The 24,012-nt window shown below is 40.8% G+C and overlaps 1 protein-coding gene across 4 annotated transcripts in view; it reads left to right on the plus strand.

Annotated features, from left to right (window-relative positions):
• Window positions 1-347: 347 nt before the first annotated feature.
• CNKSR2 (connector enhancer of kinase suppressor of Ras 2) overlaps window positions 348-24,012 on the plus strand; it is a 219,998-nt gene continuing 196,333 nt past the window's right edge. For 3 of the 4 annotated variants that reach the window (XM_072137974.1, XM_072137976.1, XM_072137978.1), the window contains exon 1: window positions 348-674. In XM_072137974.1, coding sequence (XP_071994075.1) covers window positions 611-674 — 64 coding nt within the window. In that variant the 5' untranslated portion in view covers window positions 348-610. The remainder of the gene's footprint in view (window positions 675-24,012) is intronic. The other variant, XM_072137977.1, reaches the window with a different exon arrangement.

The raw sequence follows: 24,012 nt of genomic DNA on the forward strand, positions 1-24,012 counted from the left end.
GGAAAAATCACTGATGTGAAAAAAAAAAGTCAATGTGAATCCACCCTTAATTTTTTTTTCTATTTCTTATTCAGAAGTCAGAAAATCATAGCATAGTCATTGACATACCGTTGCCTGGGTGCAGGGTATCAGATCAGCAGATGTACAGAGAAGCTGAGCAGCATCTACTTAGATGGGGGTAATTCAGTGATCATTTTTACATTTGGTGATGTTCTTTCTGAATGTCTGTATAAATGTATCCACAGACATAAACTATCAGAAGACACTGCTGCATCTCACAGGCAGAGCAAAGTAGAAGTAATGATTTTTCTGGTGGAGGAATGTGTGCTGTGTGTGACTGTGGGTGGAGGGATGATGTCATGAAGGGAGGTGGGTGAGATCAGTGGGAGAAGCTGGCTGAGGAGTGAATGGTGTGAGGCAGGAGCAGCCTTGTGCCTGGTGTGGAGAGGAGCAGCCTGACAACTGATGCTGCTGCTTATGGAAGCCTGGACTGAGCAGCACTGCTGACATCCACAGCAGATCCCCTCTACAAAACCTGCTCTTGTGCTGCTAGGAGGACTAACAAGCCTGTGGTTTATTCATCTTCTTATCATTGTGGGCAAAGTTCAGCATGGCATTAATAATGGAACCAGTGAGCAAATGGTCACCCAGTCAGGTGGTGGATTGGATGAAAGGTAATATCATTTTATTAACTCTTCTGCTATCATGTCTCTGCTTCAGGCTGTGTAGGATTTATGTGCCCTATTCCAACTCATTGGCACTTGTTTAACCAGGTTCTTCTACTGGGGAGAGGAGAGTTTGGAGTGTGGTGGTCTCTCCTGGCTTTCTATCACACAGGTGCTAGTGACTTCTTCTGAGCTCCAGCCACATGTGAGATTGGAAAGTTCTCCAGAAGATGGTGTAGGTATTAGACCTCATGCTGGATGTTGATGATCAGACATATGATGTTATCTAGAACCATGGTGGTCACCTCAAACATACCCCATTGTTTTTGAGATTGTTCTAAATATTATGATTAAGAGGAACTCAATAGTAACTCCATCATTCACCTGTAAAATAGGTTTATATGCCATAAATTTTTGTCTTAGGCTACAAAATGGGTCATCAAACAATTTCATTAAATGGCATATTTTTCTCTTTGTAGAAGACAAGACTTGGGTTAACACCAACTAATTGCCTAATTAAGGTTGATGTGGAGTAAAGATTGCTTTCCAGAGCCACTTGTCCTCTTTTAACGTTTGGATGAGCTGTGAATCCTGGTGGGATTTATCTCAGGCTTTCAGAACAAAATGTAAAATTGGGGCATGGAAATGGTGCCAAATCTGTTATAGAAAACCTCTTGTCTTTGAGAATAAGGGGATCTTGTGGATGGATGGATCCAGTACAGGGTTCTGCTGCCAACAGACATTGACTAATGACCCTTCACAATTGGCGTGTGTATTAACCCTTCAGGGGGTATTTTGTGTATTTATCTGAAATAGGGTTTGATATTGGGGTATATTTATATGACTTGGTCCTGTAGAATGATAAGGTGTAATCTGCAAATGGAATGAGACCTAGATTGTACTGCTGTTCTTTGCAATCCTTTACTTCTTAGCCATAGCAGAGCTATACAGTCCATGTACTTCAATGATTTATAAAACTCAGTTGTGAAATATATCAGAAAATTTAATTAAAAAAAAAACCCTGATCCATGTGTTTTTTCTCTTCTGTTTTTTTTTATAACTACAGACATGAAATCATGCATTATAGTCCTGGATCATTTTATCATAGCATAAAGCTTGTTATATCTTATTTTTATTGCTACTATGACAGCAACACATTCTGCAGCGCAGTACAGATTGTCACCATTCACATTGTTCCCTGCAATCCATGATGTTACATACACACTGGGGCCAATTTTCCTTGAAAGCCAATTATCCTATAAATACTCTATGATTTTGAGGAATGGGTTGGAAATACAATACCTAAAGGAAACCCTTGTTGGTGGTGGGAGATCACACAGAATCATACATATGATGTTGCCCTGGGTCGAGTTCAGACCTGGGATCTCAGACTATATGGCAGAGGTGGAAGCCGTTAGAAGAGTATTTTGTCCAATGGATGAAGCTTATGCAGCTATTTTGCATCCAAATTTAGATCCTTACCTGTATTTCTAATTATCATGACTTCCTCAATGTCCATATTCCACCTCACTAACATTTAATGGATCCTGGCTGTATTTGTATCTTTGTAATTAAGGTTCTGTTTAGGTGCTGTATATTAAAAGAAGTGCCACCAATGTATTCTCTGTGATAAATTATAGAAGCTGAGACATCTGACTGCTGAGGCAACTGGCCATTGGGAGGACAGGGGACTGAAAGTGAATTTAGCGCCAGTGCACTCCTTTGATTTCTGTGGGGTTTCTGGATGGTAAACTTGTGCATCCCCATAGAAGGGAGCGCCTTTCGCTTGTACCCTCCCCAATTCTCCTAATGATAGGAGGACCTAGCAATCATGTTTCCAGCTATTGGAACCCAAACAATCTTAAACTCATCCCCTATCCTGTAGATAATTTTGGTTTGAAGAACTTACAATAAAACATGTTATTTGGGCCTTCTGTGTCATATATTGAGGATTCATATATAAGCCAGAGTTTCAGAGCCAACCAATAGAACCCACGTTGATCATGAGAACTGACAAGCAGAGCTCCACTTGTCACTCCTTTCATTAGTGGGAATTGGATCCCCATTCTAATCATCAATGGGGTTCCCAAGGATCTGACCTGATTGATCTGTATGTTAACCCCAAACCTGTGTAGGGGAGACATTTGAAGTTTGGAATAACCCCTTTAAGAACAGCTGTAGCTTTGGAGGACCAACATGGCAATGTACACTATAACACAACTTCCCATTGAAAGAGCGGTGGTAAAGTTGGCTTAATAAGAAACCTTTCTGACTTATTTCTGTCTTAAAGGAGACCTGTCACCTCTACTTTTTTAGTTATTGTTTACATATCTAATATTACCATTGTGAAGCATCTAAAGTTATAATTAATTTTCCATTACATTCAGCCTTTCATATGGTAATGTCCCTATAGAGGGACTGAGCTAAAGAGCAGTGCCAAATTGTAATCATGAATACAGTTTGGCGTTGCTCTTTTATGCGGAAAAAGGGACTCCTTGTATCATATGTTGCTTTGAGTCCCACCACTTCACTTTGGTCTGGCCATGAAATCCGGTCACTGCAGCTACTTAATTTACAGAGCGACCAGGAATGCCTGGCACATTCATCGGCAGCGTTGGTTGACTAATTTTTGTTAGTTTATCCCTCTTCCTTTAGGAAATAAGTACTAGTGATAGAACTAGTGATATCGTCTGTAAGGGTATCTGCTCAACTTGCATCTTACTATCCTACCCACTAGTGAACTAGTTGTTTTTTTAAAATGAAACCGAGGGTTTACTTTTTAAAAATTATTCTCCAGTTATCAAGATGGCAGAGGACGCTGGGAGGTTTTAGCGCTGCAATTTGGACTTTAGAGACTATTTAGGAAAAACAATGTGATCAGATCATTGTCATGAGGTCTACTCTTTAACCATCAATAGTGCAGCTCTCATGAGACATTAGGCCCACAAATAGTCACAAAGCTGTTAATGCAGATTGTGATGGAATCAAAGTAATGTCCTTCTATATTCTGGGAGAATTGTGTAGTCATGGTTGTGGAGAAGTTGTGTTGGTCTAACCTTTTGTGTCTTTCCGATAGGACAAGTGCATCATAAGCTGCCCTTAGCAGCTTATGCCCCATAAAGAAATATGGATGTCAGATTCCAGGTTAAGTCCCTCTGCTATAAGCTGGAAAAAGATTCCATTGTGTCAGAACCAGACCATCCATGTATTACAAGAAACTTCTAGCCAAAAACCGAATGGTTTTAGTCAGAAAAGAATGGTTAAATGAATTCTCCAGTTAAAGCTGATTCATTGAATTATGCGTTGTGTAGATCGTGAAGAGAGTAGGATGACTCTAGGTTCTAGAAAGGTTCTAAAAATACATAATGAAAATTGGATTAATGCTCCTCCCTTCAGGCCCTGCATCATGTATTACCAAATGAGTTGGCATTGACTGGGGTGTTCCTTTTAAGGGTATAATTGGGTTTTTTTAGTGATAAACTTTTTATTTATATCATCATACTCAACAACTCTACTGGAAGGTTGGGGAGGCTCCAAAAAAAAACAAACAAAAAAAACAAAGACTACCCAGTGTAGTTGGCTAATCCCCTAAACTCTTGTATGTTAAGGACTCTATGCTATTTTATGTTACAAAGGTACTTTATATGTTGGTGATATCTAGAAAAAGGTGCAACTGAGATGTCATCTTAAAAGTAAAATTTGTGGCACACCCAGAGACGGCCTCCGTTATGTTCGTAACTCCATTGTGTGACCTTCTTTGCATCCATGTTTTATCACTGGAAGACTAAGTGGAATGTTTGTGTTCCTGTCTATTTGTTTTGCTTGGCATGGTATTTTGCTGATAAATATATTTTAAAACCTCTAAAAACTTTTATTTATTACTTTTGGCAGTTTGTTTCCCTAGGCTTGTCAGTGGAGACTAGTTGCTATGATGTCTCCCATTGATGGTGCATGGAAAAACACTACTTCTCAACATTTTCTACCTCTGAGATTTATCAGTATTGATAAGTATAAAGCACTGGGGTGAAACAGACTGCTGCAGATATACTATGCTCTCATTCAGGGGGGGGGGGGGGTGGAATTTAACAAGGTGTCTTAGGTTCTACCAGTCTCTAGCTAAAAAACACAAGTCTTTTGCTTTGCCAGATTCATCACTGTAATAAGGGTCAGAGCCCTAGTTGGAAGCCTCTCACTCAGCCAAACCAGTTCCCTACGATGTACTGGGGAGACCCAACCAGGTTGAAACAGCGCCGTCTTCAGTTGGGAGTCTGTTCCTTTTGGAATAGGTATACTGGTTTGGTTTTAATCCTGCATCATGTCATTGGGCTTCTTGTAAGTCATGCTTGATGCTAAGGGAGTTGCCTTATTCCATTCTGGAAAACTTATTTGCATATTTCTCCATCACTGTAATGATAAATTCTTGTGCTGTATAAGACTGTTGGTTCCTATTTTAGACCTATCATTTTAGGCACGCAGACTATTTCCTAAATGCCATGCCGCTTTCCGGGAAGCCACGCCCATTTTCATGAATGCTGCAGTCCGTTTTGCAAGACACAAAATTGAGCGTAAAGAGACGGAGGAGCCTGAGAAGTGGCTTATATTTGCTTGTACTATTGGTTTATAAAAGTTAGTGACCTTTCAGAGCCACTACCTCTAATTTTGTCTTCCTTTTTTTAACCCATATTTGCATTTTATTGGTAATTTTTTGCAGCAGATCTTGCAAATAACAGTCGTTGAATGATTGGGGGAATCTATTATACACAGCATTGGCATATTATGAAGGTCCTGGCCACTAACACAAAGACTTGAATGTTCACAGGTGATAGCGAATGCTATACTGATGCAAGTAATTGCGATTATTACAGGGCATGTACACAAAAAAACTGGCCTAGAAGTCCTGATAAATGTCCCACAATAAGTCTGTATGGAGGGGGCACTTATTATTTGGGACTTCATCTTAAACAGTTACTCTTGTTTCATTTTTTCCTGACCTCTGGTAATTGCCTAAGCCAGTGGTGGCAGAGGCGGCACTCGGAGCCCTCTCTTTGGGCACCCAGCCAATCGCCCAGCACAAAGGTCAACATTCAGGACTCAAGACCTGAATCAAGGAGGTGTGGACAGAGCTTGATTATCATTGTAGCCTCTTCTCCGGACCCATGATTCATCCTGTTAAGAGGACTTTAGAGGGAAACTACAATAACAATCCAAATTTCTCCTTTCTCTTGTATTGGTGTCCTCAGGGCGCCAACATGTTTGAAACCTGTGAATTACTTTAAATTGGCTTTTGCTTGTAGTTTTGGCACTCAGTGCCTAAAAGGTTTGCCATCACTGGCCTAAGCAAACATAGTACCGTATATACTTGTGTATAAGCCGAGTTTTTCAGCAGAAAAAATGTGCTGAAAAACCTCGCCCCGGCTGACACGAGTCAATGATAAAAAACAAAAAAATTAATACTCAGCCTCTGGTGTCCCCGATGTTCGTCGCGGCTCCCCATGTCTCCTCTTCTGTCCTCTGTCTTCTCTAGCTGGCAGAGTCGCGTCCATGCGATCTGCCGGCCGTCGCACACTATGATGCAGTGCTGTCGCCGCTGATGACGTCATCCGCGGCGACAGCGTCGTATCACAGTGTGCGTCGGCCGGCGCGATCTCCCGGCCAGAGAAGATAGAAGAGTGAAGGAGCCGCGATGGGGATCGGAAGCCGCGACGAACATCAGGGACAATGAAGGGTGAGTATTAAGTTAATTTTTTTATCTGTATGCTACACAGGCTGTATACTGCAAGGGGGCAGGCTGTATGCTACATGGGGGCAGGCTGTATGCTACATGGGGGCAGGCTGTATGCTACATGGGGGCAGGCTGTATGCTACATGGGGGCAGGCTGTATGCTGCATGGGGGCAGGCTGTATGCTGCATGGGGGCAGGCTGTATGCTGCATGGGGGCAGGCTGTATGCTGCATGGGGGCAGGCTGTATGCTGCATGGGGGCAGGCTGTATGCTGCATGGGGGCAGGCTGTATGCTGCATGGGGGCAGGCTGTATGCTGCAAGGGGGCAGGCTGTATGCTGCAAGGGGGCAGGCTGTATGCTGCAAGGGGGCAGGCTGTATGCTGCAAGGGGGCAGGCTGTATGCTGCAAGGGGGCAGGCTGTATGCTGCAAGGGGGCAGGCTGTATGCTGCAAGGGGGCAGGCTGTATGCTGCAAGGGGGCTGGCTGGCTGTATACTACACCCTCGGCTTATACTCAAGTCAATATGTTTTCCCAGTTTTCTGTGGTAAAATTAGGGGTCTCGGCTTATACTTGGGTCGGCTTATACTCAAGTATATACGGTATATAGACAGTAATAATGACGACGCCAGTGAAACCGCTGCAAAAATTGATTCAATAAGGCACACACCATAGAAACCAGGGGCCTAACTACAGTGACAACAGCCATAGCAGCTGCTATAGGGCCACCAGTGTAAAGGGCCCAATCAACCAACCCGACATGGAGGAATGGAGGATGTGCAACATTATATACATATTATGCTGTACATGTTGTTCAGCATAATATGTATATAACATATATGTGATGAATGTGTGTGTATATGGTGTGTGTATATACTGTATGTGTGAATATATGCTGTGCATCTGTATATGGCACTGTATGTGTGTATATGCTATATGTGTGAGTGTATAAATGTGTGTATATTAGTGAAGAACTGTATGTGTATGTATATTTGTATACAAATGTGTATATATGAGTGTAATATCTATATTTTTAAGTGGGTAGGGGGCCCCATTTGGAAGTCTATGGGGGCCTTGCTCTCCTAGTTACTCCCTTGATAGAAACCATTAAAAAGTGCACAAAACCTGGCAAAATGTTTGCGCAATTCACTTGATAAATGGCCCCCTGTGTCTTTAGTATTGGCTTTTTCAACTTTCTTTACCAGAATCAGTAAAGATTCCTGCATTTAGAGGAAGAAGAATCTCAGGGTTTTCCTTGATGCTTCGGTTGGAATTTGATCGCATTTTCTGGGGAAAAAAAAGTAGCGTAATACAGTCGTCAGATATCGATGTGTAAACAAGTCCTTAATACGACCAGTCACCACGGTAACGGCCACACTGATTATAACGGCATCTACAATAAATGTACAGTGCAAATATTACATGGAATGGACTGAAAATCTTCACTGTGTTTGATAGACAATTCTGGATCGTTAATAGCTACACGGCAATAGATTACTGACTATAATGTTTATCAGCGTGTAGGGTCGTCATTGAAGATACATCAGTGCTGTAGTCTTCAGAACTAGCAACAGAAAACCATATGGACACCATTGGCCATTAAGAAGTGCCGTATTTTTCGGACTGTAAGGCACACCGGATTATAGGGCACACTATCAATAAATGCCTGCTAAAATGTCTAGGTTCATATATAAGGTGCAACGGATTATAAGGCGCACCTGATTGTAAGGATGAATGACCAGCAGGTGGCAGACCTGTGCACAGTTCAAGGCAGCTGTTGTCTGTAAGTGCGGTTCATATATAAGGCACACTGGACTATAAGGCGCACCTTTGATTTCTGAGAAAATCAAAGGATGTTTTGTGCGCCTTATAGTCTGAAATATACGGGTATATTGTGTTCTAGGGTATACCCAAAACTGACCCTTTTCCTGGGGAGGGATAGGATCATCTGTTCTGCAAGTCCTATTAAAGTCAATGGAGCACAGGATGACAACTTGCCTTTGAGTAATGAACATGGAGAATAATGATGTTTACGATTGTTTATGTTTACGATGTTAATGTTTCTTCCTGAACTTGCAATGTGGCTGCTGTGTCATTATTAGATTTTCTTTAGCTTAATATACTTTAGGTACAGTACAGATCCAATTATATGATTGAATTTTACCTGGGATTAAAGCAAATCTAGGAACACAGGCTTTCTGTAAGCCAGTGACATTAGAAATTGGAACATGGACATTGGAAATTGTTTTATTACTTATACGCTTGGGACAAGTGCTTGGGACAAGTTTTCAGCCTAAAGGAGGTTAGCAACGTTGTTTCTAGTTACTGACAGCAATGAGACATATTTAAAATGTTTTGCCTCTGGTCAATGGCTGTTTCCTTATATCTGAGGTTACTTACTCCAAAAAGGAAGGAAAACCTGGTCCTACATGTTTAGTAAATACAGCTGAAAATGAGTCAAATAAAACTCACTAACAAAATAGTTTGGCAGGTTCATGTACTGGTCCACGGAGCAGGTCATTATAATCAATTGGTTCAATTTAGAGAGTTATAAGACTAATCTGCCCCCGCCTATAGAAAAGATTTCGGAGATGTAAGCTCAGCCTTAAAGGGGCTTTCCAGTTTTATTTTATTTTTTTATGTATATTTATGGCATTGTCCCATTCAAGTAAATTGGGTTGAGCTGCAATGCTGAGCACTATTGCTGAACTCGGCAGAAATAAGAGACCACAGCGTGAGTTCTCCAGTATTATTATTAACTAGTCTTGGACAATCCCATTAACATTTCTTAAAGAAGAACTTTCACCAGATTTTGTCCCCCATGACTAACCATGCCTTCTGATAAAGTGTTAAAAGTCCTCCCCATATCACCTAAAATTAACTGCCAGTGGGATGTACCTTAATTACAGCCATTTTTCTCATCTTCAATTTAGCTTTTCTGACTCCTCTCTGGCATCCGAATAAGGGTTCATTCACACGGCCATCTGCGGGGACGTACATGCGGGCGTATATATGTCCCCATAGACTGCAATGGCGGCATGCTCTATCATTTCCCTGGTGTGCGGCCATGCACCGCTGTTTTCTATGGAGGGTGGAGGTGTCACGGCGGGAATACTGCGCGTGAATACACCCTAATAGTGAAGAGTTACCAGTGAACCAGGACCCAATATTATGACTGACAGCTCTGTGTCTATTCAGATCCCTGCTCTGCCTCCTTGTACTTAGGGACCGCCTGCTAATACTCAACTACAGACATATAAAGCTCTATGTACAGATAGGGAATATTGTGTACATTTTTTTACACGGTGCCTTGTGTTACATTCATGACATGTGACCAGTGTAGCAAACTGTACACCATGTATGATTACATGAAATCACAGCAGCCTCCATGGAGGATGGAGAGGAGTTGAAGTCTATGGAGGCTGATGTAAATTCATGTTGCCAGATACATGCATAGGGTACAGTTTGCTATTGTTAAGAGGCTAAAAGACCTTAGATGTGACTCTGGTCACATGACATGAACTGTGACCAGTAAGGTGGCATAAGGCATGGGGAGTATTAGATGGGAGGGGCTGGCTGAGCATGACACACCTCCTCTGATGCTAGGTAATATTAGATAAAAGGGGATTTATGTCGATGTAAGCCAAACAATTTTTTGCTAAAATAAGGGGGTCAGTCGGTCACTGGCTGTATATGTGCAAATTCTAGGATTTTCAAGGAAGAGATCTTATTGTTCCAAAGTTTGGCTACTTTAGACTATTGAGCAGATTCTTAGCAACCATTAATCCTAGTGAGAATATTGAGCAGATTCTGTTTATAGTGTCTCTGCTTTGTATTACATCTCTGCCACGTTCACTAGAATTGGTTGTATGACTTATGGATGTAACATTAAAATGTAAGTACAATGGGAGTACAGTGACTGCTTCATATAGTTGATGGTGGGGTGCCAGGTCTAATATCTGCCTTTCAGATATTGATGAGCAAAATGAAGATGTGATCAAATAATGTCCTGCAATATTCCTTTAATCAAGTACAAAGAGATGTAGTATTTATATTAAACCTTTTACTATAATGGAAAGGCTTCTGATGGCTGAGAACGCCTCCTGGCAATGTGTCAGTCTTCTGTACCATATTGATATTGCATGACATGATATTACAGATCCTGATGTGAAATTTAAATATTTTCGGGTCACCCTGGGGCGCTGTCATAAGGCCTCTCAAATATATTTCTGTGCTCATTACAGTACATTGAAAGGCTGCGCCTGCAGCAAGCTGTTATTAAACATCTAGATGATTTTTAGCATTTACTATACATTATTTGCTGTGAAAAATGGCATGTTTTAGCGATCTGGCTGCCTGCTTACACTGGCAGCTTCAATGATTTCTTTATCTTCTTGAAAAGTATAAAGAACAGTAATTGCTCTGATCGTCTCTATTTCTTCTTCTTCCTCCTCCTGCCTGCATTTCTCTCCCTTCTCCATATGTACAGTTTTTACATGCTCAATTCCTATCAACGTTGTGTAATCTGCAGGCAGCATGTTATAGAGCAGGGAAAGCTGAGCAGAGGGATAACTTATCATATGTTCATTTACATGTACATCTCTGAAGTCAAAGAGGTGGCCCATCATTGATTGACAGCTGGCCTGTAAGCACAGTCATAGGAGGGAGGCTGTCCAGACTGTTATGACACAGGTATAAATGGATGAAATTTACAGATTTACGTTTTTCACACATACTCAGGTTTTACTTCCCTCAAGGGACAGAAACTAACATGAAAGAAGGTGGGAGGTTCCAGAAGATTCACATTTGATGGCAGTTTCCTACAAGCCCCATGATGCATTGCGTCCTACCAAATGCGTTGCATTACAGTGTGCAGGTGCCCTCTACCTGCAGGGACTGTGTGTCTCTATGCTGTTATATATGAGGCAATGATCAGCTTAATGAGGAATCATTGAGAACTTGCATTTTTTATATAATCCCCTACCATCTGTTTGAATTGACATCTACACTTCCTAGCCCAGTGACCCCGCATTCATTGGTCAGGTGGCTTTTTTGCAGCTCCGTCTTATTCAAGTGATTGGGTGGAAGCTTCAATACAAAGCTCATCCGCAAAACACCCAACATGACGCGTAATCCCCTAAAATGCAAACAGTTCTTTGCATCCATCTAGTTCTTTGAGCTGCCAATGTGGTTAGATTATCAGGGTACAGGTGTGTATACATTTTTATCTAGCTTCTGACATTTTACTATAAAACTGACATGTAGAAAGAGATGAGACAGAAGAGAGATGCATGAGATGCCTATTACACAGAGGCTGACAGACTTTTACACTGCTACACTGTGAGCGCTGCTACATCAGTTTTCTCACAGATATGTGCCTCCCTCCCACTTCCCCCAGGTCACTTATCTCCTTGTAGTTTGCAGCTCCTCTTTGCTCCCAATGTCCTGCCAGGAAGTGAACCAGTGAGCAGGGGGCTTGGTTACAGGTTCAAAGCAGAAAGACACAGAAATCTCAGAAAGCACGGCTATCAGGCCCTTTCCACACTTGCGTTGCAGATCACGTCAGATTTTGATCAGGGTGCGATCAGGGTTTGGTCAGTGAAAAACGCACATTTTGCATCAGAGTTCAATCAGTTTTCAGTCAGAGTTTGTTCAGTGTCTCAGTTTTTCACGCGCGTTTTCAATGCAATTTCAATACAATTTCAATGCGTTTTTCCCGCGCGTTTTCTGCACGTGAAAGCACTCAGGACTGAGCTCTATCTTTTCTATGACAATTGCTGCATTAAAAAACGCATTGCACTTGCAAGTGTCTTAGAGTGCGATGCGTTTTTGATGCATCTCCATAGACTTGTATGGTGCTTTTTTCACGTGCGTGACTTGCAAAAGTAGAGCATGTCGAGATTTAAACGTGCGTTAAAAAAAACGTGCGTGTGGAAAAAAATACAAGTCTGAAAAGACCCATTGGTCAGAGTGCAATGCAAGTTCTGCGCGTCAAAAGCACGCGCAGAAAACGTAAGTGTGAAAGGGGCCTCATGCAGAAATCCAAGATGGCTGCACAACCCTAAAGTCAGATAGAGACAGGCTGGAATTATATCTGTGAAATGCTGTATTTGTGTGAATTAGAGAATGTATTATTTTGTTATTCTGAGTACATAGAAGAAACATGTCTTTTAGTGGGAATACCCACAAGTATCTACAGCCAGAATGAAGGACTGTATGCAAATGAGAAACTGGAACCATCAGGCTCATTTGCATACAGTCTTTCATCCTTGTGGTAGATTTCCTTTAAACTGTGAATCCTGCATGTCCACCCAGCATGTCCTTTTAACCTGTATTAAGTGGAATAAGAGAATATGCTGTACAAATAATCATTAGCTGGTGTACAATGGACATGGATATGACTTTGCCCAGTAATATCTAGTAAGTGGGGCTGTTACTGTATGTAAAAACTTTGGTCAATTCCTTCATTCAAAATCTATGCCTTATTGCTCCTTCCGTTTTTCTACAGTATGGTACATAAGATATTGTAAGGTAGCCAAATTGTAGATGGCAATGTATATATTATGACATATAATTACATTAAATAATAATTAACCCCTTAAGGACGCAGCCATTTTGCAGGTTAAGGCTCAGCCCGATTTTTTGGATTCTGACCTGCGTAGCTTTATATGGTTATAACTTTTGAACACTGTTACTTATCAAAACGATTCTGAGATTGTTTTTTCCCCACATGTTGTACTTCATTTTAGTGGTAAATTTTGGCTGATAAGTTTTGCGTTTATTTACAAAAAAAAAGAAAATATGATAAATTTTTTGAAAAATTTGCCATTTTCGAAATTCAAAATCATTGCGTTTCCATGCAGATAGATTTACCACCTAAATAAGTTGCTGAATAACATTTCCCATTTGTCTACTTTACATTTTCATATTTTTGATATGTCTGGATAATTTATTTTGATGTCACGCGGCTTACAAAAAGAATATCGCTTTTCCGGATTTTCAGAATTGACTATTTTGGGGATAAATACAGTTTTGAATGAAATTTTACATATTTAGCATCAAAACCCCCTATATAATCTACCCATTTTCAAATCTGCACCCCTCAAGCTATCAGAAACCGCTTTTACGAAGATTGTTAACCCCTTGAGATCTTCATAGTAATTGAATCAAAATGGAGGTGAAATTTAGAATGGTCAAATTGTTCCCTTATACGTTCATTTAGCCCTAAAATTTACACATTTCCAAAATATAAAAAGAGAAAACCCACCATACAATTTGTTCTGCAATTTCTCCTGAGTACAAAGACCCCCCACATGTGTCCGTGACTTGTTTTATGGGGGCACAGCGAGACGCAGAAGAGAAGGAGCGCCCTGCAGCTGCCAGGATTTTAGTTTCCTCATTGGCCCCTTTTGAAGGCTATAAAATTTTCGCTTTTGCGTTATTGGGGCCATGTGATGCCATTTTTTTTGCGGGATGAGATGCTTTTTCCATTGTTACCATTTTGGGGTTGGTATCACCTATTGTTGAAAATTTAGGAACTTTTTTTGAGGGCAGGAGTAGAAAAGCATCAATTCTGTACTGGATTTTTTACTCTTTTTTTTTTGGTGTTCACCGTATAGACTAATAATCATATTATCTTTATTCTATGGGTTGATACGATTACGGGGATACCAGACTTGAATATATTTTCTTACGTTTTACTAAATTTGTCAAACAAAACCCTAATGTGGGGAAAAATCTATCATTTATGTATTGCCGTCTTCCAAGTGGCATAACATTGTTACTTTTTTTGTCTACGGAGCTGGTTGATGGCTTGTTTTTTGCGGGACATGTTGTACTTTGCACCAGTATCATGTCGGAGTACACATGGTTTTTTGATCGCATTTTATAGCATTTTTTGTGGGATTGAATAGCTAAAAATCATAATTTTTGGAAGGTTTATAGCAGTTTTTTTTTATGGCGTTTATCGTGGGGGTTCAATTATGATTTACTTTTATTCTACGGGTTGTTACGGACGCGGTGATACTATATATGTGGGGTTTGTGTTATGATTTAGACTTTTTTTTTAGTTATATGTCTCTTTATATGTTTTGGGGGTTTTGGGCATTTTTAGTGATTTATTACTTTATTTTTTTATTGAATAACATTTTTTTTTTTACTTTTTCACTTTTATACCATGGGACATGAAGAAGCAATCTTCTGATTGCTTCTTCATGATAATATTCTGCAATACTCATGTATTGCAGAGTATTATCAGTGTCAGCCTATACACTTGCATAGGCTGGCACTGTGCCAGTAAGATGACGTCACAGACGCCATCTTACTGGCAATTCTTGCAGGTAACTCTGGGGTCCAGATCGGACCCCAGAGTTACTATAGCAATGATCGGCGCACCCCGAAAACGGTTCGGGGGGGCCGATTGTGGGTGAAAGACCCCCCAGATACATGTTAGATGCCGCGGTCGCGCTGACCGCGGCATTTAACGGGTTAGGCACCCGCGATCGGAGACAACTCCGATCGCGGGTGTTACACTGGGGTGCCGGCTATCAGTCACAGCCGGCACCCCGTCTTTCCCGATGCCGGTTCGGCTCAGATCTTGAGCCAAACCGGCATCAGCTCAGCGTCCGATATATCGGACGCTGAGCGCTAAGTCACTGAGCTCAGCGTCCGATATATCGGACGCTGAGCGGGAAGAGGTTAATAACATCCCTTCTTTTAATACAGAAGGCAATGGTAGGACATAGTCCAGCCATAGGGGAAGGAATGTTTAGCTTTAACAATAACTTTTTAGTTTCCTAAAGTTTTTTTTTATTAATTTGTGACTTTCGTTTCCTCATCTTGTACATACCATTGCTTGAATACAAATCAGGGACCCGTTCTTGCACTTGAAGTGTTTTTGGTGGTAGACATGACAGGCAGGATTTCTTAATTTGGTCCAATGTAATAAGATTGTGTCAGACTGAGGTCTAGATACAGGAGGGTTGTAGGTTGATGACTGCTGATGGGTCACATTAGCGGCAGCGCAGAAGCCCTTTGCTCATCTTAACATATAAACTAATTAAATTGTACGTTTAGCACCGATGCTTACGGATTTTATATCTCTTCTTATGTGTATGAAGCATCTGTTCATTTAAAGCTGCTTGTACAATATGTTTCCTTAGCAATTTTCTACTCGGTTATGTGTTGCTGATGTAACACGCAGGTAATTTTAAACTATTGGATAAAGTCTGAGCGTGTATTTTTTGTTTCCAGTATTTGTCATACATAGACATTTATTTAAATCTTTTGCTGCCATATATAGTCATTTGTTGGAATTTATGGATGATTTTTTTGTTCCCTGGATACTCTGTTTTGGAAATGTGTTTAATTCAGTTTTTCTTCTTTTTGAGATTTATTTGGTAACTAAAATATTACCCAACTGCTTTAAATTTAGTTTGGATAATGCAAGACGGACTATATCGTGGATGGAAAGTCATCGCTAGGATAGCCGTTCACCAAGCGTTAAAGCAACTGGCCTTGGATGTTTAGGGAAATCTACCACTTTGTGTGGTAGGATAAGGGGGTTGGTCAGTTTACCTCATGTTTTTGTAATGTGTGTGTAAGTGTGGGGGCAGGATATTGGGTAATTTACCAATATACATCTGTTAATAGTTTTGCTCTGCTTTTATGATATGTAAAGAAAGCCTCCTGTCTTCTACCGCATCAGCCAAAGATTCCTGTCCATAAAACGTCCGAAATTGGGGGGGCCATGTGATTGGTCACTGCCCAGACAGAGTTCACATGACTCTCCATCTGCAGCCATTTTTTTGTACCCCCCCCCCCCCCCACCACCACATATTTGGTCCTTTACTTGCTCCCACTCTGTGCCGGAAAGCACAAAACCAATACTGGGTGGTCCTGGTACTGCAAGATTTCTGGCATATAGCAGAGTTATTAGTTAACCTTGTAGACAGTGTTAAAGAGGACTCTTGTTCCATTTAATGTTTTAAAAGGGGTAAAAATCTGTACACTAGAGTTCCACTGATGGGACCACTTATGATGATGAAAAGGGGATTCTGCAAGTTTCTTATGTAAACAGAACAGTACTTTATGAACAAACACAAGTTCTCTGGTATGGCAGGAAATACTTGGGGGTCTTATGATAAAGTATAGATTGAAAGTCAAGTATGTGTATTTTTGCTTTTATTCACACCGGTCATTATTGTAATCTCTGGGATTCCTGGTGGTTAAGCCTAAAGAGATAAGACTCTCTTATTCACTATCCAGTGGCTAGGATACAAGTCTAATTAGTTGGGGGGGGGGGGGGCTTTTAGAGAGAGCATTGGAGATTTCCATTGGAATATAGATAATCTTTGGTAATAGTTGTAAACTTATTTCTCTTTGTGGCCCTGACTACTGCAGGGAATGCCTTTGAGAAGTGATTAACAGCCATTAGAATTATTCTTGGGGTAAAGGGGGTCATGTGATTCCTGCTGCCGATGCACTCACCCATGGGACTAGCTAGATGTATGTTATTACAACTGAAATAAGGTATGTTCACACCTAAGTGTCATATAGCCAGTTAATGTAATATATAAAGCTGAGTGTATGCCTGTGCGTGTGTATGTATGTATGTATGTATGTTCGCTTAAGGAATCTGCACCGTCGCATTTACTATCACCAAATTTTGCACAGCCACTCAGGGAACGTCATAGATTAGGTTTTGAGCCAAAATTTTAACCTGCGCTTTCCAAAATACACTTCTTAACCACCATGTACAGGAGCAATTGTCTGCTGTGGCAGTTAGAAGCTGAGCCGTGATTGGTTACTGTTCTGCCACAGGTCATTAATATCAGCTCTGAGCTGTGATTCGTTACTATAGGCAATGAGTATAAGACGTTTATGTGTGAGGTAATATGGATAGAGATACAGAAATAGGGGGAGATTTATCAGAAATGTCTGAGGTAAAACTGTTTCAGTTACCCATGGAAACCAATCAGGGATCAGCTATAATTTTATAAACAGCTGTGCAAAAATGAAACTTGAGACAGAAAACAAATGGGAGGCTGGAAAGGCTATGTAGGAGGGTTGTGTGCACAGAAGTAGGTGGGATAGGTGGGTGACTGGTATGTAGTCCTTTTCCAAAATATTTTTATAGCTTTTAAATTATGATTGTATAATCTAAACTTTTTGATGAAGTCAAGGGCAATTTGCAGTGGCAATGTGTCTGTGTTTGTAGTCTAAGAAAAAGAGAACCAGGCAGCGTTTCTCAAGCAGGTAATCATCATCTAACTTCAATATCTGTAACAAATGAGCTTTCTGCTAGAATCGAGAAAATGCGGATTTGTTCTATAATGGTTGGATATGAGGTGTTCTGAGCTTCTGGCTCACTGAGCAGTTAGAAGATCAATATGAGTTCCGAAAGTGCCATCTTACATTACAAATCATATTAGTTTCTTTACTTCACACTTTCTTAATAGGTGTGTAGAATATTGGATCAAACTCTATCTCTTTCTGTGATTCTGATGTCATGTTCCTCCTTGGTGTATCTGAAGGGAAATTTAAAGATAAAGGAGCTTATGAATTCTTTATCATATAGGTGTTAGTATGGATATATTTCATAAAGTTGGTTTGTACTGCAACTTCCCCCACCAGGGCCTGGCCTCTTCTCGTGGCCCGGAGGCAGCCGGGGCCCAGCATTCCAGAGTGGCTGGCTAGTGCGGCCTTGGGCATGCTGCAGTCACAGTGCTTGGTATGGGGACCAGAGGGCTGACCTACAACCTGGCAGGTCTCCAGCAGGTGGTGTGTGCAAGAAATATGGAGGGAAAGGCTGATGCAATGGTTTCTCCCTGGGGAAACCCCTGAGGTGTTTATAGGATGAATCCCTGGGTACTGAATGGGAAAGCTGATGGTGGTAAGGAGGCAATGTTGTGCAAATCAACTTACAGTTCTTTACTCAACAACAGGCAACGGCCAAACCAGAACTGCAGATTCGCAAGCTGGAAGAGTCATGGAGAGCTGGTCCTCAGGAAGGTCACGCAGCCTGCTAGTAGCTTCAGGTTGGGCTGATAGAGATAGAGCTGACTACAGTTAATGCATCTCGGCTCTGGTCTTAAGTCTCCTGTCTTGCCCTGGGTGCTAGGCACTGGCCTTAGGCACCTGTGGTTCCTGGTATTAGGACACTTGCTATCACAGACAGACCATGAGGTCTGGTTCTCTCAGAAGCTAATACTAAACTGAAACTTAAGACCCAAAACCATTGCTCCTGCCCATTATGGGTTTATATACTCCCTTGGTCAGGTGGTAGCACTCCTCCACTCAGCTTTCAGCTTGCTTTACAAGAACATCATTGGACAGTAACATCTCACAGTTTTAACCAGGCAGTGGTTACAGCTGCAATTACTCCTCTAGTTCTCCTAGAAATAGCTTCTAGGTGAGTTGCGCAGGCTCACTGGATAGATCCTGACAAGGAGAGGGTGCTATTCGCAACAAACACCTTGCCTATGCATTGGCAGGGGTGTTGCAGTACCATAAATGTATACTAAATCGAAACTTGGTAAGCCAGCTCACCCTCTGTCGATGCTCAGCATAAATATGATCTGATGGCACCTGTGTTTTTGTGAAGTATGTATTTTTATAAGAAGCAAGCTTTTTATATCCAATCTTTACGTGGTTCCAGTGTGCCGGACACCTTCTATGTTTATAAATATATACCGAGCTAAAACTGCTAAATACCACTAAATGTCTCCTTAATTGAATTAAGATTTAGGGAATCTAGAGGCCAAGACTTTTATCTTCTTTCCTATCTTTTTGCATGATCGCTCGTTATCCTATATAAGGAGGTAACTGTATTCGGAAATACACTCTTCCATTTCCTGCTCCCACAACCTACTGTTCCTAAATCACCAGTAACTTAACCTCATATAGTTACTGTGGGAATTTATCATATGCTAGCTCATTGTGCACTCTACAGACTTGCACCTATAATGTCACGGAATTGGGCAATTATGAAATCAATAGTATGGAATTCTTGCTGGAGTGGACCCAGTAGGACTGATCACCCTACTCTGTAACTCCGAGATCCAGCTCTGATCTGAACATGATCAAGACTAAGGACAAACTGCCGAAATGTGTCGATCTGTATCAATTATTATCTTGTCATGCCAATGAAGATGTACAATTTTTAAACAAATAATACACAAATAAGTGTGAGTCCCTTGCTAAAACCGCTAACATCACAGGCCTTCACATCACCATTTTATCATCTGTACCAGGAGTGCCCCCTCTTGTCACTTCACCCTGCTGGCCCTGACAGGTGTGGATGAGGCCTACACCAGGGCTGTGCTACCAGGACATACGCAGCCAGGCTGCAAACCAAACACATCACAACCCCTGCTCTCCAGTGGGCGCCACAATAGTACCTAGAAACATGCTTTTGGTGTCAAAGTAAAGCTAAGAATCTCATCTTTCTGAATTTTCAGGAGTAAACACATCAGGCAAACATCAATTTTGTCAGCAAAGGAAGAAGCAACTGTAAAAAAACATGTTTCGGGTTTTGTGAGCCAAACTTTGTTTGGTATTTATCCTCATGCTTTTTGTCTGTTACCTTATCTTATTTTTACCTGTATTTTACCCCGCTATAATTATTTTGGTAAATGGCTTTTGTATCTGGCCTTAAGGTGGAAATATTTCCTAATTAAAAGTTTAGACCAGCCTTCTAAGAGGGATATACAGGCAGTCCCCAGGTTACGTACAAGGTTCTGTAGGTTTGTTCTTAGGTTGAATTTGTATGTATGTCGGGAGTCTATATTTTATAGTTGTGACTCCAGCCAAATGTTTTTTGGTCTCTGTGGATTGTCATAAGAACCAGGATTTACAATAAACCTTAATTCCTGACACCTTTAACCCCTTAACGACTTGGCCTTTTTTAGTTTTTTCACTTCCATTTTTCACTCACCAACTTCAAAAATCTATAACTTTTTTATTTTTCCACATAAAGAGCTGTGTTATGGCTTATTTTCTGCGTAACAAATTGCACTTCATAGTGACGGTATTTAATATTCTATGGCGTGTACTGGGAAGCGGGAAAAATTCCAAATGCAGTGAAAATGGTGAAAAACCACATTTGTGACGTTTTCTTGTGGGCTTGGATTTTACAGCTTTCACTCTGCGTCCCAAATGACATGTCTACTTTATTTTTTGGGTCGGTACGATCACGTGGATACCAAATTTGTATAGGTTTTACAATGTTTTCATACATTTAAAAAAATTAAAACCTCCTGTACAAAATATATTTTTTTTTATTTTGCCATCTTCTGGGGCCAATAACTTTTTCATACTTTGGTGTACGGAGCTGTGGATAGTGTCATTTTTTGCGAATTTTGATGGCATTTTCATTACTATAATTTTTGGGACTGTGCGACCTTTTGATCACTTTTTATTAATTTTTTTATATTTTTCAAAATGGCAAAAAAATGCCATTTTCGACTTTGGACTCTATTTTCCGTTACGGGGTTAAACATAGTGAAAAAACATTATCATATTTTGATCGGGCATTTTCGGACGCGGCGATACCTAATGTGTTTATGATTTTTACTATTTATTTATTTTTATATCAGTTCTAGGGAAAGGGGGGTGATTTGAATTTTTAGGTTTTTTTATTATAATTTTTTTTAAACTTTTTTTTATTTTTACTTTTACTATTTTTCAGACTCCCTAGGGTACTCTAACCCTAGGTAGTCTGATCGATCCTATCATATACTGCCATACTACAGTATGGCAGTATATGTGGATTTTACTCCCCATGCATTACAATGTGCAATTAGCACATTGTAATGCATGGGTTAAAACGAAGTAGCCTCGGGTATTCGGAACACCCGAGGTTACCATGGCGACGGATCGCCGCTCCCCGTGACGTCATCGGGGAGCAGCGATCCACGAGAAGATGGCGGCGCCCATGCGGCGCCATCTCTTTGAAGGTGAAAACACTCGAGGTGAAAACACCCGCGATCGGTGCTAGCACCGATCGCGGGTGTTACCGGTAAGCCTTTGCTGCAATATGCAGCAAAGACTTACCGGCTATGGAGAGGGCTCGGGCCGCGAGCCCTCTCCATGCACCGGGACCCGGCGCGCGCCGTACTAGTACACCGTGCGTCGGGAAGGGGTTAATAACTGTTATGACTGTTTATTATAGCCTAGGGCTAAAGTTCAGTAAATTACCAGATGTCCGTTTGTAAGTCTGGTGTTCAGTAGGGTGTTCTTAAGTTTGTATTCTTATGACTCCGTCAGTCTGTCCCACTAGCCTTGCATGCTGTTAGTCTTTCACCAATTGCCTGTCATGTTTTAAAATTTTCATATTTTGTGAATTATTAATAACGATTGTCTACTTTTAATAATTATGAAATTTGTTACATTTATCGATTTTTGTGAAGTTTTTGGTGTGTAAGCTTAGAAATGTGGTCTACAAGTACCCTGTGGTTGTATCCCATGTTTTTGCTTTTCAGATTTTCAGGCGTTTTGGTTCTATAAGCTACAGAACCAGAATTAAAGGGAACCTGTCACCAGGGACCTCATTTTCACTTAAGACAGGTTGCAGAAGCTTATTACACCTCCAGTGCAAATACATACAGTACATTTCTGCCTTTTCTAATCATTTGCATTACAATATAATTGTGTGTTATAACTTAGTCTTGCATCCTGACAAAATCGTGGGGTAGTCCCAGGAGCTTGACTTTGGTTTAGATGCATTTCAAAAAACAACATGTGGCTTGTATGGGCTGCAGGCTGCCTCCATCTTTGTGCTCCTGTACAGGCTGTGACCTCTACGAAGGATCAGGAGGTGGAGCCATAGACGCCACATGTTGTTTTTTGAAATGCATCCAAACCAAAGTCCAGCCCCTGTGACTACCCCAAGATTTTGTCAGGATGCAAGACTAAGTTATAACACACAATTATATTGTAATGCAAATGCTTAGAAAAGGCAGAGAGGCATTTTTGCACTGCAGGTGTAATGGGCTTTTACAATCTGTCTTTAGAGAGAATGAGGTCCCTGGTGACAGGTTCTCTTTAAAGGCAGTTAATGAAATGCATAGGAACTACGTTTTGCCCCTTACAATTCCAAATTATGCCTTTCACTGCCTGTTATACAGTATAACAATAATGAAACCACAAATTGCGATCTGAGATATTAGGTCTTTGTCTTCAATATACTACCAAATGCATGGTTCTAGGTATTATAGAAATGAAAATAAGGGCATCATGACACTCTCTGTAAAGTCACTGAACTTGACTCTTCTTGACAAATGTCTCTCCTCTGCTCATTCATCATATGAGTTTGGAGGAGATTTGTTTTATAGGTAAAAAGGAAATATTTCAAATTTAACTGAGAATTCTACAAAGGATCCTTCATACCCTACCTGAGGGGGCTAGTTGTTTAATGGAGTAAAATGTGGGTGACATTGTCTCTTTTAAGTTGTCACTACATCCGCTGTGAACTTATTCCAAGCATGCATTACTTTTAAAACTTGATATGTTTTTGATTATATTTTCTAGTGTTTTTGCAGAGTTCTCTCCAGTCAAGAGTTCTTTATTCTAGAAAATATTTGCTCTCAGACATCACTGTTATGTTATTTGTTGTCTCTACCAAGCGGATATTATTGGTGCATGAAATAAAAATTAGATGCAATATGTACCAAGCTTAAGTCTGGCACTTCCTTCATCTCTTGTCTAATTTGCTCTTGTATACTTTCTCGCTGCTCACACATTTGTGTATGCCCCAGGACAATCTCAGTTCTATGGAAATGCAAGTCTTTAACCTCTTAGAGTTGCCTTAGAGTCTGGACTGAATGATGTGGCACAGTGGAATTATGTGTCAATGATCCATCCTGCTATTATTTTTCATTGGTTAAAAGGTCTTTTTGCTGGTGGATATAGAACTGTTAATGCAACTGGGTATATCCTTATATATATACATAGACATTACTGTGGCAAATAATAGGACACCAATATCTTGTATGTGTATAATGTAAAAATGATAGAAGTGAATGAGGGACTAACTTGGGGCAATATGAGAGGTCAAATATTTACTGTTCTCATTTATAGTAATGGCCAATATATTGCTAATTCTCCCATATATACACGTGTATGAGCCTAGTTTTTCAGCACAAAAAAATGTGCTGAAAACTCAAACTCTGCTTATACTCGAGTAAAAAATAGATTTCAAAACTCATCTTTTCGGCTTCCCCCACTGCTGGCTATATACTGGAGCAGGGGGCTGGCTATATACTGGGGGATATGGGCTGGCAGGCTATATACAGGGTGGCAGGTGCTGGCTATATACTATTGGGCAGGGTCCGGCAGGCTATATACTGGGGAGGCTGTGACCAATGCATTTCCCACCCTCAGCTTATACTCGAGTCAGTAGGTTTTCCCAGGTGTTTGTGGCAAAATTAGGGGCCTCATCTTATACTTGGGTCGGCTTATACTCAAGTATATACGGGTAACTAATTCTCCTATTCACAAAAGCGGACGCTAAACCCACTTACCTGTCACTTTCATCTGGTCACCCCTTGTTTCCCCGACTCTTTACAGCGTACCTGAGTGGGTGGGATTGGTGGCCACCATATTCTTTGTACATGGCTTAGCACACC

The sequence above is a fragment of the Engystomops pustulosus genome, chromosome 2 (assembly GCF_040894005.1).
Source record: "Engystomops pustulosus chromosome 2, aEngPut4.maternal, whole genome shotgun sequence".
Lineage (NCBI taxonomy): Eukaryota > Metazoa > Chordata > Amphibia > Anura > Leptodactylidae > Engystomops > Engystomops pustulosus.